Raw genomic sequence first — 13,599 nt, 5'->3', positions numbered from 1 at the left:
GTTTTCATGTATCCAGTTTAAAAAAAAAAGTCCTTGTGTTACACAGATTTTCTGTAACAGACAGGGAAATCACACATACTTTACTTTTTATCCATTTATACTCCAATCACAGGATCCATAACAAGGCCCAAAGAAGAATGCAGAATGCTTCTATTCTATGATGCTAGAATACAGACTATTAGGAGAACAAGCACATACTATCACAGAAATATAGTATCATCATAGGCAGAACACGCTTTGACATAAACTGTAGCAATATTTTTTTGGATCTGTCTCCTAAAGCAAAGGAAATAAAAGCAAAGAAAAACCCAAATGAGACCTAATTAAACTTAAAAGCTTTTTCATAACAAAGGAAACCATCAACAAAATGAGAAGACAACCTACTGAATGGGAGAAAATATTTGCAAATGATATGACCAATAAGGGTTAATATCAAAAACAGCTCATACACTCAACATCAAAAAAGCAAACAACCTGATCAAAAAATAGGCAGAAGAACTGAATAGACATTTTTCCAACGAGGACATTCAGATGGCCAACAGGCACATGAAAAAATGCTCAACATTCTTAATCATCAGAGAAATGCAAATTAAAACCACAATGAGGTATCACGTCACACCTGTCGGAATGGCTCTCATCAAAAAGAACACAAATAACAAATGTTGTTGAGAATGTGGAGAAAAGGGAACTGTCACACACTGTTGATGGGAATGTAAATTGGTGCAGTCACTGTGGAAAACAGTATGGAGGTTTTTCAGAAAACTAAAAATAGAAATACCATATGACCCAGCAATTTCATTCACGGGTATGTATCTGAGAAAAACAAAAAACACTGATTCAAAAAGATATATGCACCCCAATGTTCACAGCAGCATTATTTACAATTGCCAAGATACAGAAGCAACCTAAGTGTCCACCAACAGATGAATGGATAAAGATGATGTGGTACACACACACACACACACACACACACACACACACACACACACAATGGAATACTACTCAGCCATAAAAAAGAATGAAATTTTGCCATGTGCAACGACATGGATGGACTTGGAGGGTATTATGCTAAGTGAAACAAGTCAGAGAAAGACAAATACTGTATGATATCACTTATATGTATAATCTAAAAAATACAACAAACTGGTGAACATAACAAAAAAGAAAGAGATTCACAGATATAGAGATAGGGGTAGGGGATTAAGAGGTACAAACTATCATGTATAAAATAAACTATGAGGATATATTGTATAACACAGGGAATATAGCCAATATTTTATAATAACTATAAATAGTGTATAACCTTTAAAATTGTGAGTCACTATGTAGTATACCTGTAACTTATATAATATTGTAAATCAACTATACTTCAATTAAAAAAGCAAAAATAAAATACTGACAAAAAAAGAAATACAGTATCCTGGCTTAAGAAAGGACCTTGGAAAATGCCCGATCCAACTTCCTCACTTTACAGCTGAGGAACGTGAGGCCAGGTTAAGCACCTGCCATACTCCCTCCATTCCCTGCATGGCAGAAAATTATTTTATCTCAGAATTTTCACTCAGAGCAAATAAATGGTAGACAAGTAACAATGGTATTTCATTAGTTCAATAAATAAAAATTCTTCTATTTTACATGTAAAAAACCAACCCTCAACTGTTATATTAAACATTTGAAATGAAAGGCACAGAACCTGTTTAAGTTGCCTTGTGTAAACCTGTAAAGACACTGCTTGAAACCACACGGTCAGTCCTCAGTCATTCACTGATCCATCCTTTTTATTCAACCAGCATTCACTGAACACTGTCTATACTCCTGACACTGGGAGGTACTCTTGATACACACATTAGTGAGGCACAGTCTTTGTTTACCATCCAGTGGGGAAGTGATAAGCTATGAAACAAGTTGGACCCAAAATACAAACCAAGTGTAGATGGAGTGATTTATTCTGACTGGAGTTTCAGGAGCAGCTTCATCAAGGGGAAAGTTGACACATGAGTCAGGCCATGTATGGGAAGCATTCAGTAAAGAATGTCTGGGTAAATCCTGACCAACTAAGTAATCTCTCTGTTCAAGTTACTGAATGATTTCAGCATATTACCATGTACCATCCAGGGTCTAAATCTCCCATCATGCCTTTCAGGTGTGTGTTTTCAATTCTGACAGCTTTCTCTCTCTTATCTGAGACCTGAAAGGAGATTAGTAGTTAAAAGTGAATGTAAAATTCATAATAAAAGTTCACAATTCTATGAAAATTAATTTTATTTTGTTAATGTAAATATTTTCAAAGTGTAGTGAAGGGAAACACTTCTTAGGCAGGATCATCATAAATCAGGTATTTTCATTCAGTTCTCAGGTCTTCAGCAGGCCCCATTTTACCCTCCTTTTCTGATTGGTGCTAAATTAAAAATAGATACTTACAATAATGATTCATTATACTTTTCTATTCCAAAATTCCATTTCTCACTTCTATTTTTTTATGGTATGCAAATTACCATCAGAAAAATTACAGTTTTAAAAACATGCTTGAATAATAGTGTCCGTTAAATTTGTTCATGACCTGATTAATTTTTACAATACGCAAATATGATTTCATGTTTAATTTTGTTCTTCTTGATACTTCTGCCAAATTTCCTTCTTTTTTGTGACAACTTCATTTTGTCTCCTCATTTATTTTTTTCCCTAATTTCTTCTACTTAAGAGCACTTAGACATAGCATTTGCCCTTTTATTTATCTAGGGCTCATTTCCATATAAAACACTTCCCTTAAAAAGGTTTACTTTTGTAAATTACAAAATATATTCTCCTTGACAAAAATCTAAAAATATAGAAGAATATAAAGGTGAAACTAAAAATCATTCATGATCCAACTACCCAGATCACTGTTAACACCTGTAAAAATATCATTTCCTTTACAGGTGCAACCAATGCTATTGTCCTATCTATGCTGTTTTCCTGTAATATTATACAAATTAATCACAGTTTAAAGCTTAATTGGGCAAAGGCAGAATCTTTTCTTGTTTTTACAATACTCAGGATTGAAATAGCCCTGTTATTTATGAAGTAACCCTCATATGCCTAGAAAATTATTGAATGGTGCTCTCAAAAACCCTATTTGGTGGTGAGATGAATTGGGAGATTGGGATTGACATATATACACTGATATGTATAAAATAGCCAACAAATAAGAACTTGCTGTATAAAAATGAATAAATAAAATTTAAAAATCCCTCTATATTTGGGGTAAAAACACTGAGAAACCCTATACTTTCAGTAGCAGGCCACCAATTTGATGATGAGTATGGGACTGAGGGAATTTCAAAATGAATAGGAGGGGAGGGAGGGAGGGAAGACTTAGAAGTCACTTGCAGTATTTTAACAGTAGAATGTTATAATGGCTGTTTTTCCCCATGAACCACGCTATGCATTGAGTGAATGTTCAGTAAATATGAACTAATCGTGTTTCATGTCCATTTTTTAAAACTCTAAAATAAAGGTATGAAGTGGGAGTGGGAAGTGCCCAAGAAAAGCTGGAGTAGAAGCTTTTTTTAAGATACAAATGTTAATAGAAGAGAACTATGGAAAACAAATTCAGGAAGAAATCTTTGACCAGAGCATGCTGTGGGAGGTGATCAGAATATGGGTCACTAGAAAATGTTAGCATGAGATTTAAAGAAATTTTCTTGTGCTGTCACTTGTTTCCCTGGTTCTTGTTTGATGACACTTTGCATTATCTCACCAAGGTTTTATGTGACTCCACAAAGCATTTCTGTGCTGTTAGTCTCAGAAACAATACAAGAAATACAACCCTTTTATTAATCAATAAGGAAGGCGACTATTTGCACTAAGCAAGAGTGACCTGGACAGGTGCTTCCTGCCGCTTGCATACCTGTTGTTTCACCAACATTTTCTCTTTTATTTCTAACTCCATTTTTAACTGTCTTTCCAGAAAGGCAGCTTTCTTCATGATAGTTGCTATAGTGATTTCCTTCTGATGAAGCTCCTCAGTTAGGTCAGAGATTTCATTCCTCATTCTTTCCTGCTCAGAGCTATGGTACTCTTCCTCCTGATAGAGTTGGCTTCTTATCTGCAGCAGATATTTTCCAGAAAATAGTAACAAATCCTTTATACAGCAGCTGAAAGGTTTTATTGGCCATGTTCGGTCTTCCCATCCTATCTTAAAACTTTGCCAGACCTCACTTTACCCTCCTTTTCTGATCAAAGCTAAATGAAAAAGATACTTACAATAATGATTCATTTACTTTTTCCTTCCAATTTCAAAATGTTTTTTTCACTTCTATTTTCTATTGTATGTAAGTCATCACCAACTACTGATACCACTTTAATGACGACTTTGACAGGAAGGTGGGGAAAGTATTATCAAGCACTTTTCTCCCAGCTTCATTGAGGTATAATTGCTATACAAAAACTGCACATAGTTCATGGATAAAATTTGGTGAGTTTGGACATACACTTGTGTTACTATCACCAAAATCAAGAAAATAAACGTGACAATTACACCTAAAAGTTTCTTTGTGTCCCTTTGTTGTTTTAATTTTGTGTACGTGTGGTAAGAATACTTAACTCAAGCTCTACCTTCTTAACAAATTTTTAAGTGCACAATACCTTACTGTTCACTGTTGCACTGTGTTGTGCAGCAGACTGTGGAACTCACTCATCTCGTGTAACTTACTTGATACCCATTAAACCACCACTCCGGATTTGGTGCCATGGAAGAGCACTGGACCCACAGCCCAGAGGCTGATGAACCATTTTTTAGGGAGAAAAAAATTGGCTTACAGAGGTTAAGTGACCTGCTCAAATTCATAAAGCTATTAACGGGCAGAGCTAGGTCTAGAACTTAGGACTGTTGGATCTAAATTCAGTGCTTTTTTGGACTAAATCATGCTGTACTATTTGCGACTGAACACTATGTTTTTAAGAATCTTGTTACAATAAATTTCAAACTTAAGGTGTCCATCAAAAAGCATCACCTACACTTCTTAAGCCGATGGAGTCTCATATTCTTAACTTTAGCTAAACCTTCCATGGTAGAAACCTCTGGATCACCTTGGACTCCTCCCCTCCCTCATCCTCCCAAATCAAGTCAGGTAGCAAATTCTGTCCCTTCTATTTCAACCTCTCTTAAATCTCACCTCTGCTTTCCATTCCTACTACCACTGTCTTAGTCCAGCCTCCTCCCGTCTTTCTAGAAATCTTTCACTCTCTCTGATTCTTGAGGATCAGAGATAAAGTACGTAATTACCGGTCTCAAAAAAAAAAAAAAAATCACAGTCCATCAGGGGAAACAGGAAAATAAACAGTTAGAACGCAGTGTAGCAACTGATATCAGCAGTATGTAGTGGAGTAGTGCTTACTCCAGCCTGGGGATGCCAGGATAGGATTCCCAGAGGAAGGGACATCGCACGGAATACTGAAGGATGAATGGAAGCCAGATGGAAGAGAGAGATGGAGGTGAGCTCCCAGGCAACGAATGCAGTGAAGGAGCGGGGTCAGATGGAGAAGGCACACTCAGTGAACCCAGAGGAGCTTGGAGTGGCTGGGACTTGGCGCGTTGTGAGAAGTAAGGCTGGAGAGTTAAGGAGGGGCCATTCACAAAGAGATTTATATGAATTTACCCCTCGGAACTTACTTCAAAAACTTTTTTTTCATTTCATCTTTAAACATTTCAGGATATATCTCTAAAAGAATAGCGGTGTGCTCTCTTTTCTAACATAACCAGAATACCATTATAATGTCTTAAAAATATTAACAACAATTCCTCAATATCATACAATATCCAGGCACTATCAAATTTAAAATTGTATCAGAAGTGTAATGAATGGTTTGCAGGTTTGCTTATTTGAATTGAGATCTAAATATGGTCCACACATTGCGACTGGCACCTATCTTTTTTTTTTTTTGCGGTACGCGGGCCTCTCACTGTTGTGGCCTCTCCCGTTGCGGAGCACAGGCTCCGGACGCGCAAGCTCAGCGGTCATGGCTCACGGGCCCAGCCGCTCCGCGGCATGTGGGATCCTCCCGGACTGGGGCACGAATCCATGTCCCCTGCATCGGCAGGCAGACTCTCAACCACTGTGCCACCAGGGAAGCCCCTGGCACCTATCTTTTTAAAGCCTCTCTTTGTGCATGCATGTGCGTGTGCACGTGTGTGTGTGTGTTCTGAGTACTCTGCATACATCGTCTTATTTAATCACCACAATCTCTATATTCCAGATCAGAAAATTAAGATACATAACTGTTCACAGTCACATTCTTGGTGACAGGCAGTCTGATTCCAGGTCCTTACCCATTGTTCTATGTAACCTCTGTGAGCATAGCCCTAGAACGTGGTTCCCACATTGGAAAAAAGCCAGAGTGGGATGACCTAACATGGAAAGTCCTCAGGTCAGTAAGGCAACCATGGTCCAGCCTCAGGCTTTATACCATCAATCTCTCATCTGAGTCTATTCTTTTTACCAAAATTTTTAGAATTTCAGAGTTGGACATAACCTTAGAAATCACATGGCCTAACTCCATCATTAAAAAAATGGAAAAACAAAGGCTCATAGGGAAAGGAACTGACTGGGTCTAAGTTATCCAGCTCCTAAGAGCAGAAGCGTAGACTAGGAGACTGAAGTACAAACACCCTTACCCCAGGGCAATATTACACATCTCCTTTCATCTCCCATCTTCTCTCTCCAATTTTTTTCTCTTACAATTTATTTGATGAACAATGGGGTTGTTCTATCATTTGCCCCAATTTGGATTTTGCTGATTGCATCCCCATGGTGTAGTTTAACATGTTCTCTTAAAATGGTATTTTTAAAATGTGGGAAAAAAATGAATATATTATCATGAAGAAGGAGTAAACTATTTTCATTATTTTTACAACATTTAGATATTAAAACATGCTATACTGCAAAATTTCTTTTTAAATGAGATTAATTTACCTAGCTGTAAATGACTTTTGGCTTTATTAAAAATGTCAATTTTATCACAAAATAAGTTACTAAAAATCATTCTATAATTGACAAAAGAGAAAGAAATAAAACACTTGCAAGATTCATAGTACATGGCTCTTGTTGGTTTTATTACAAGAGAATGAAAATGCTCTCTACAAACACTTCCCAGAAACTATAGCTATTTATACACAATTCATTTGTTACCTTTTCTGCACAGCAATGCATTATCTAGAGGTCTCCCAGAGTCTGTAAAGAGATTTGTGTCTTGCAGTCTCTCCCTCCACATCAAAACTGTGCAAAATCAGTAGATTCCTTCTAAGTTTATTACTCTACCTTAATCTATGAGGTTAAGAATGGTGTAACTATACTTTAGGAGGATTTAGTCAACCTTTTATCATAATGTATTCACTGGGGACTCCAGTCAAGAACAGTTTTTAAAGTTATATTTTAAAATATCAGTAAAATAAGTTTCATGGGATTATGTGAAAAATATAAGGAAAATGATCAGTAATTCATAACACCTTTTCTACACTAAATAGTTGCCTGACAGTCAATTCTTCAGGAGATGGGATTTGGCTTTTACATTATTATATTTCCTACAGAAACAAGCAGTACAGCAACAGTCCTACTAGATACTCAATAAATGTTTGTTTAATTTATACAAACAACTGAATTTATGACCCTATACAATTATGGGAGACTTCAGCCTTAATATTAATTAATTTGTTCTCTAAATATTTATTTTCTCATTGTGTGTCAGGCACTTTGCTGGGCACCGGATGATAATTCAAAGCCACATCCAGTATTTTCCTGCTTTTAACAATTGTTTAGACTATATAGCATTGAATATTCTGTGTAATCCTTAAACTGAAAGACCAGAGAAGTGGGTAGGAGTCGTGAGAAACTCATGGGAAAGCCACTACTGAATTTGACTAGAGGAAGAAGAGAAGACAGTTTTTGTAGCTGCCTAGCTCCTGGCAGAGTACTTGGCACATGTTAGGTGCTCAATGACAAAATGTGGGTGTCACCAATAACAAGAGCAGCCAACATCCATTAGGTGCTTCCTCTGAGCTAGGTAGGCCCCGTTTTAAGCACTTTACTTGCATTATTTTATGGATTTAATGGAAGAGTATGAATTCTGGAGCCAGATTGCCTGGATTCAAATCCGGCCCCTGCTACTTACTAGTTATATAATATTGGTGGAAATTGCTGACCTTCTCTGTGCCTTAGTTTCCTTAAATGTAAAAGAGGGTAGCATTAGTACCTACCTTATAAGATGGTTGTGAGGAATACATGAATTAGGATTTGTTAAGCCCTTAGAACAGCTTCTGGCACATGGCAAGAGTTGTTTAAGCTTGTTTAATCCTCATCACAACCTTATGAGGTAGGGCGAATTATCCCACCCCCATCCTAGAAATGAGAAACATAAGCAGCTCGCATAGGCAACTTCCCAAAGCTCACACACCTAGCGTGTGGTTGAGTGCAGGCCTCTGCTTTCACACTTCCTGCGCTCAGCTACCCTGCACTGAGCCACAGGCCCTCTGTGTTTCCTGGGCAGTCTCCCAGCAGCAGAGTGATGACCTAAGGTTTGTCTTTCTTGTAGCATCACACAGAGGAGTGTCAGAATTAGCAGCTTGGTAGGTTATTTTCTTAGGAGAAAACACAGAAGGAAAAAGAAGGGAGTGTGGGGGCTTCCCTGGTGGCGCAGTGGTTGAGAGTCCGCCTGCTGATGCCGGGGACACAGGTTCGTGCCCTGGTCCGGGAAGATCCCACATGCCGCGGAGCGGCTGGGCCTGTGAGCCATGGCCGCTGAGCCTAGGCCACAACAGTGACAGGCCCGCGTACCGCAAAAAAAAAAAAAAAAAAAAAAAAAAAGAACGGAGTGAGAGGGAAGATGTTTTTCCCCCTTTGTATTCAGAGACCTCAGATCTGCCTGTAAGAACAAAGCTCATTATTTGCCATACCTTGTTCAATTCTTTTTCATGATTTGGTTGATCTGGGGTCACTGCAAACAGCTCTTTCCGTTGTTTTTCTGATTCTTTAATAGATGGTGAATAAGATGATTCAAGTCTACAAATTATAATGAGTAAAAATTAAGCTTAACTTGATAAATTGTTGTGATTATATTGTTAATTTAGGCCATCATAGGATGCAGAGATAGATTATTAGTCTGCTGGAAACATTTCTAGTTACAGAAATGGCAAGTTCTAATACATTCAGGTCCCATAAGTATTTGCATATTTAACTGAGTGCAAATAGTCTTAGTGAAAAAAATAAAACCTAGTTATTAATATGGAATTTCAATTATACATTAAAAATTGGCTGAATACTGGATTTGCATATGTAGATAAGATTTTTGGATAAGAAGAAAAGACTGTTCGGTATAATAAAATAGCTTGGGAGCCAATTTAAAAAAGAAAATACACCTGACCTGCTTCTACATCGTGGAAAGGAACTATGTCAGGAGATGTCCGGGGGGAGCCGCTACTCTGTAAAAGTGATTCAAAATGATTAAATCTGACAGGCTACCCAGAGAGAGTGCAAATATGTCTATTTTTTGGCTGCTCAATTTATAAAATGGAATAGCAACCATATATGGACACTAGAGAGGAAAGGCAGAAACTAGTATAAAAAGTACCATTTCCATAGGAAGGTTGGAGAACTAGAAACAGGTAATGTTCACTTCCACATCAGGGAGGTTGGTAAAATTAAAAAAACATTAAAACAGAAAAATAAAGATAACCAGGCAAGAAAAGAAACATGCTTTCCACTATTGCTGGACTAACCTGGTAGAGTCTGGGGTTTTGAGGAATGTACCCACCTATAAGTGAGCATAATTTTAGATTTCCAAAGAGCTTTTTAAAAAGTTCCACAAATCAAAAACTTAAGCCACACATTCAAACACAACAAAATCTGAGTAATGATAGAGAAATAACTAATGTAAAGATGGAAAATAAAGGGCTCTTTTAAAAGGTATAAATTAATAGTGATATCCCTGAGGTACATATGTCTGGACTGGACTGCTTTTATTCTGATTATCAAATATACATGTTAAGTGTAGAAAACAGTTTATCAGAGTATATACTGCGATAAATTGTCATCTAGGAAAAACTGTTGTCAGCATTTTTGTGTATATTAATTGTCTTTTTTGCCTGTGCATATGTGTATAAAAACATACATGTTTCCTGTACAATTAGAATGTACTGAACACATTATTTTTCAGTCCCCTTTTGTTTCCCACTCAGTAATATATTGTATTTTATCCAATATTCTCCTAAAACATTATTTCAGGATCCATCTTAAATTTCTCTTATTTGCTATGATTTTAAAAAGGTGAAAAATGAAATTTCCTAATTTTTTAATTCTTCCTAAGCAATTCAGGGAGTGGAATGCTGAACTGAATGGTAAAACCTCATAATGACCTTATAAATTTCAGTAAGTGAAGGGAACAAACATCAAGCTTTAATGTGGACAAGTTTAAAGAAGAAAACAATAATCATGCTAATATAAAGATATAAAGGAACTATCATTTATCTTGTAAGAAGGGAATGTAGAAATTATTTTTATAACTCTCAGAACATATCAGCCCAAGGTGTTTCTATAAGTAAGACAAGAAAAAGCTAACAAAATCTTAGCATTATGGAGAAAGGTTCTGAAAATGAATGAAGACATTATAATGCTACTATTATAAAGCTATTGTGTGTCTACACTCAGTAGCCATGGCTGCTTCACCTTAATACAGCTGTAAAGACAAAACAGAGTCTAAATTCAAAAAAAAACCCAAAACAATAAAGAGGATAGAATCATGCTCATATGAGCACAAACTAAAAGAATTAGAAACTTTCAGTGGGAAAGATGAAGGCTGAGAAGACTCTGCCCAAAGTCTGAAATACAATGGAAGCTGTGAAAAGTTAAATATCTATCTTTTCATCAAATCTCAGAATACTAGAACTGAAGAATATCCTCCAAATTAGAAAGATGTAGCTTGGAGACCAAAATATATACCAACTTAAATAGAAGATGGCAAGCAGGCATACCAGAAGAGTCGTATTGGCCAAATATGTGAATAACGGCAAGATTTTAGATTAAATCATGTATTGAAGGACAGTTGGCAATGTCTGGAATTCAGCATTGGCCTTGTGAGGAAGTTCCAGAGAAAATACCTACAATGCTCTTCACAAACCAGAGCTAGACATGGGTTGAATGGTTTGCTCTTGTAGGAAACTTCTTACGTTTTTAGGCATATACATTCCTTGCGCAAAGACATTTCTCACCAACTCACCACACTGGGACAGTGCCTTGCACATAATATATTTCCAGTGGATTTATTAATGATCAGTGGTGATGACATATAGCTTATATATCTGAGCACTCTATAATGCTAACTGGCTAACAGGCATTCTACCATCCCTGGTTAGATGCACAGTAGGTCATTTTTACGGATCTTAATTTGCCATTTGTTGTTAAGCGTAGACCTCAAAGAAATGCTAGCAGATCCCACAACTTTGAAGAAATAATTATTGCCTTTAAAACAATGTAATTATCCTTCAATAAAATATCCCTTACCATTTGGCTATTCAGTTTCTAAAATCCTATCATTGGTCTGGCATTCGCCTTCAGATGTATGAAGGATTCAAGTTCTAATGAGAATTAGAACATCAGTGAATAGTTAGAACATTCAAACTGCCTATTCACAAACATAAACATTTAATAATCCTCTGAAGTTCCATTTCCTTTGTGGTTATGTAGTACACAATATCTGTCTGATTTTAAAAAAGGGAAAAAAAGTCTGGTCTAACAAAACCCTTAATGGAACTGACACAGTGGTGAGTGTGGAGGCCAAAATAAATACAACATTTATGAGTGAAAAGTTAGTAACAGGTTTAAGGCCAACAAAATAAAAATATTTGAAAAATATGGAATAAATCTTATTTACCAACACTGATAATTAAATACCAGCTCTATACTATTGTTTTTACGATATTCTGAAGAATAAAGTTCTAAGAAAGTCTCTGACTTCATTATGACACATAAATATCCACATATCAGAGCATGATGTAATTCTCTAGGTGAGTAAAGATACTGATTTTGAAGATAAATAATCACTAACTTTTTTTTTTTTTTTGCGGTACTCGGGCCTCTCACTGCTGTGGCCTCTCCCGTTGCAGAGCACAGGCTCCGGACGCGCAGCCTCGGCGGCCATGGCTCACGGGCCCAGCCGCTCCGCTGCATGTGGGATCCTCCCAGACCGGGGCACGAACCCGGGTCCCCTGCATCGGCAGGCGGACTCTCAACCACTGCGCCACCAGGGAAGCCCCCACTAACTTTATTTTTAATATCTAATATTACCTAATAATTAACAGCATGTTAATACAAAACTGACTTTTAATTCTAGTTTCAAATATAAAACTCTTAAAAATATTCAAACATGATGTTTTGAATAGTTTTTCTCAGGCTGCTGAATATAAAAATATACCTTTTTTTATTTTCTGGAGCACTTTGGCACTCTCCTAGTTTTAACAATTCTCTGTACAACTGCAATCGTTCCATTTCTATAATTCTCAAGAGATCATCACGTGATTGTAACTCACTTTTCACCTCTGAGAGTCCTGCTGCCATGGCCTAAATAAAAACATCAAAAAATTTCAATCCTCACATTTGGATATCATGATGTATAATACTTTTAAAAATATTTAACATCTATGAAGCAGCCTAATTTCAAATGAACTGATATATCATCCTTTGCTGGCTCTGTCTTACAGAATTTCATTCATTTATTCAACAAATATTTACTGAGCTCTTACTCTATGCTCAGCACTGAGGATACAGACACGGGATCTGTCCTCATGAGCTTACAGTCTAGTGATAAAGACAAAGAAGCATCCAAATATGGCCATACTGTATGAAAGAGGGAAACATAAAAGTATGAATAAAATATCAATGCATAAAATTTGAATGAATGCAAATAATTCCTAATTTAAATAAGATAATAGCCAAGAAAAATCTAATTTCAAAGCTGGCCAACAAAGTGAATTATAAACCATGGTTTACGGTTCCACTATTGCCCAATAGTAGCCCTACTTCAGCTGGTAACTAGAAATACCAGCAATCCTGTGAGCCCAGTGTTTTATCTGGCTAATAGCAGGGACTTGAGCAAGTTTAGAAGCTGTTGGGAAGGATCTAGTGGGGAGAGAGAAGGGGTAATACTAACAGTGTCAGGTTCCTGAGAAGGTAGGTGGGGTGGGTCCCAAAGCACAAGTGAAAGAACTGCCTAAAGCAAAGGAGTCCCTCTGCTCCTGCAGTAGGAAAGAAGGAAGGAAGATGGAATGGAGACACGTATATGCATTTGGAAATGGGGAGCTAGGAGAGGCGCTACCTGTTGGCTTTTATTTTCCTTGTGAAGGAAAAAGGCAATGTCAGGTCAGTGGAAGGAGAGGTGGAGGTGGGGGTGGGGGAGGGGTTTTTGAGAGTGGAGAAGGTTTGAGATGGCCTTCAATGGGCATGGGAGAGTTAGTTGTTTGGAGCAACACAGTAGGACTCCTGGCAATGTTGATACTCATTTGAGGTTTGTGCCCATGACCTGTTGAGTGATTTTCTCCAGCAGAACTTGGCTGTTCTCTGGGAGAGAGGAATG

General features: G+C 37.1%; 1 protein-coding gene across 1 annotated transcript in view; it reads right to left on the bottom strand.

Annotated features, from left to right (window-relative positions):
- Positions 1–13,599, bottom strand: part of DEUP1 (deuterosome assembly protein 1) — an 88,417-nt gene that overhangs the window by 40,139 nt on the left and 34,679 nt on the right. Inside the window, exons 11-14 of the mRNA XM_027087782.1 lie at positions 12,442–12,587; positions 8,930–9,035; positions 3,890–4,087; positions 2,102–2,188 (exon numbers count right to left, since the gene is read on the bottom strand). Of these exons, the coding sequence (XP_026943583.1) occupies positions 2,102–2,188; positions 3,890–4,087; positions 8,930–9,035; positions 12,442–12,587 (537 nt within the window). The remainder of the gene's footprint in view (positions 1–2,101; positions 2,189–3,889; positions 4,088–8,929; positions 9,036–12,441; positions 12,588–13,599) is intronic.

Source organism: Aethalodelphis obliquidens, unplaced genomic scaffold (genome assembly GCF_003676395.1).
Source record: "Aethalodelphis obliquidens isolate GAN/ISIS:26980383/991018 unplaced genomic scaffold, ASM367639v1 scaffold60, whole genome shotgun sequence".
Taxonomy (NCBI): domain Eukaryota; kingdom Metazoa; phylum Chordata; class Mammalia; order Artiodactyla; family Delphinidae; genus Aethalodelphis; species Aethalodelphis obliquidens.
Note: the sequence above shows the minus strand (reverse complement) of the source record. Positions and strands in the feature narration are given on the sequence as shown.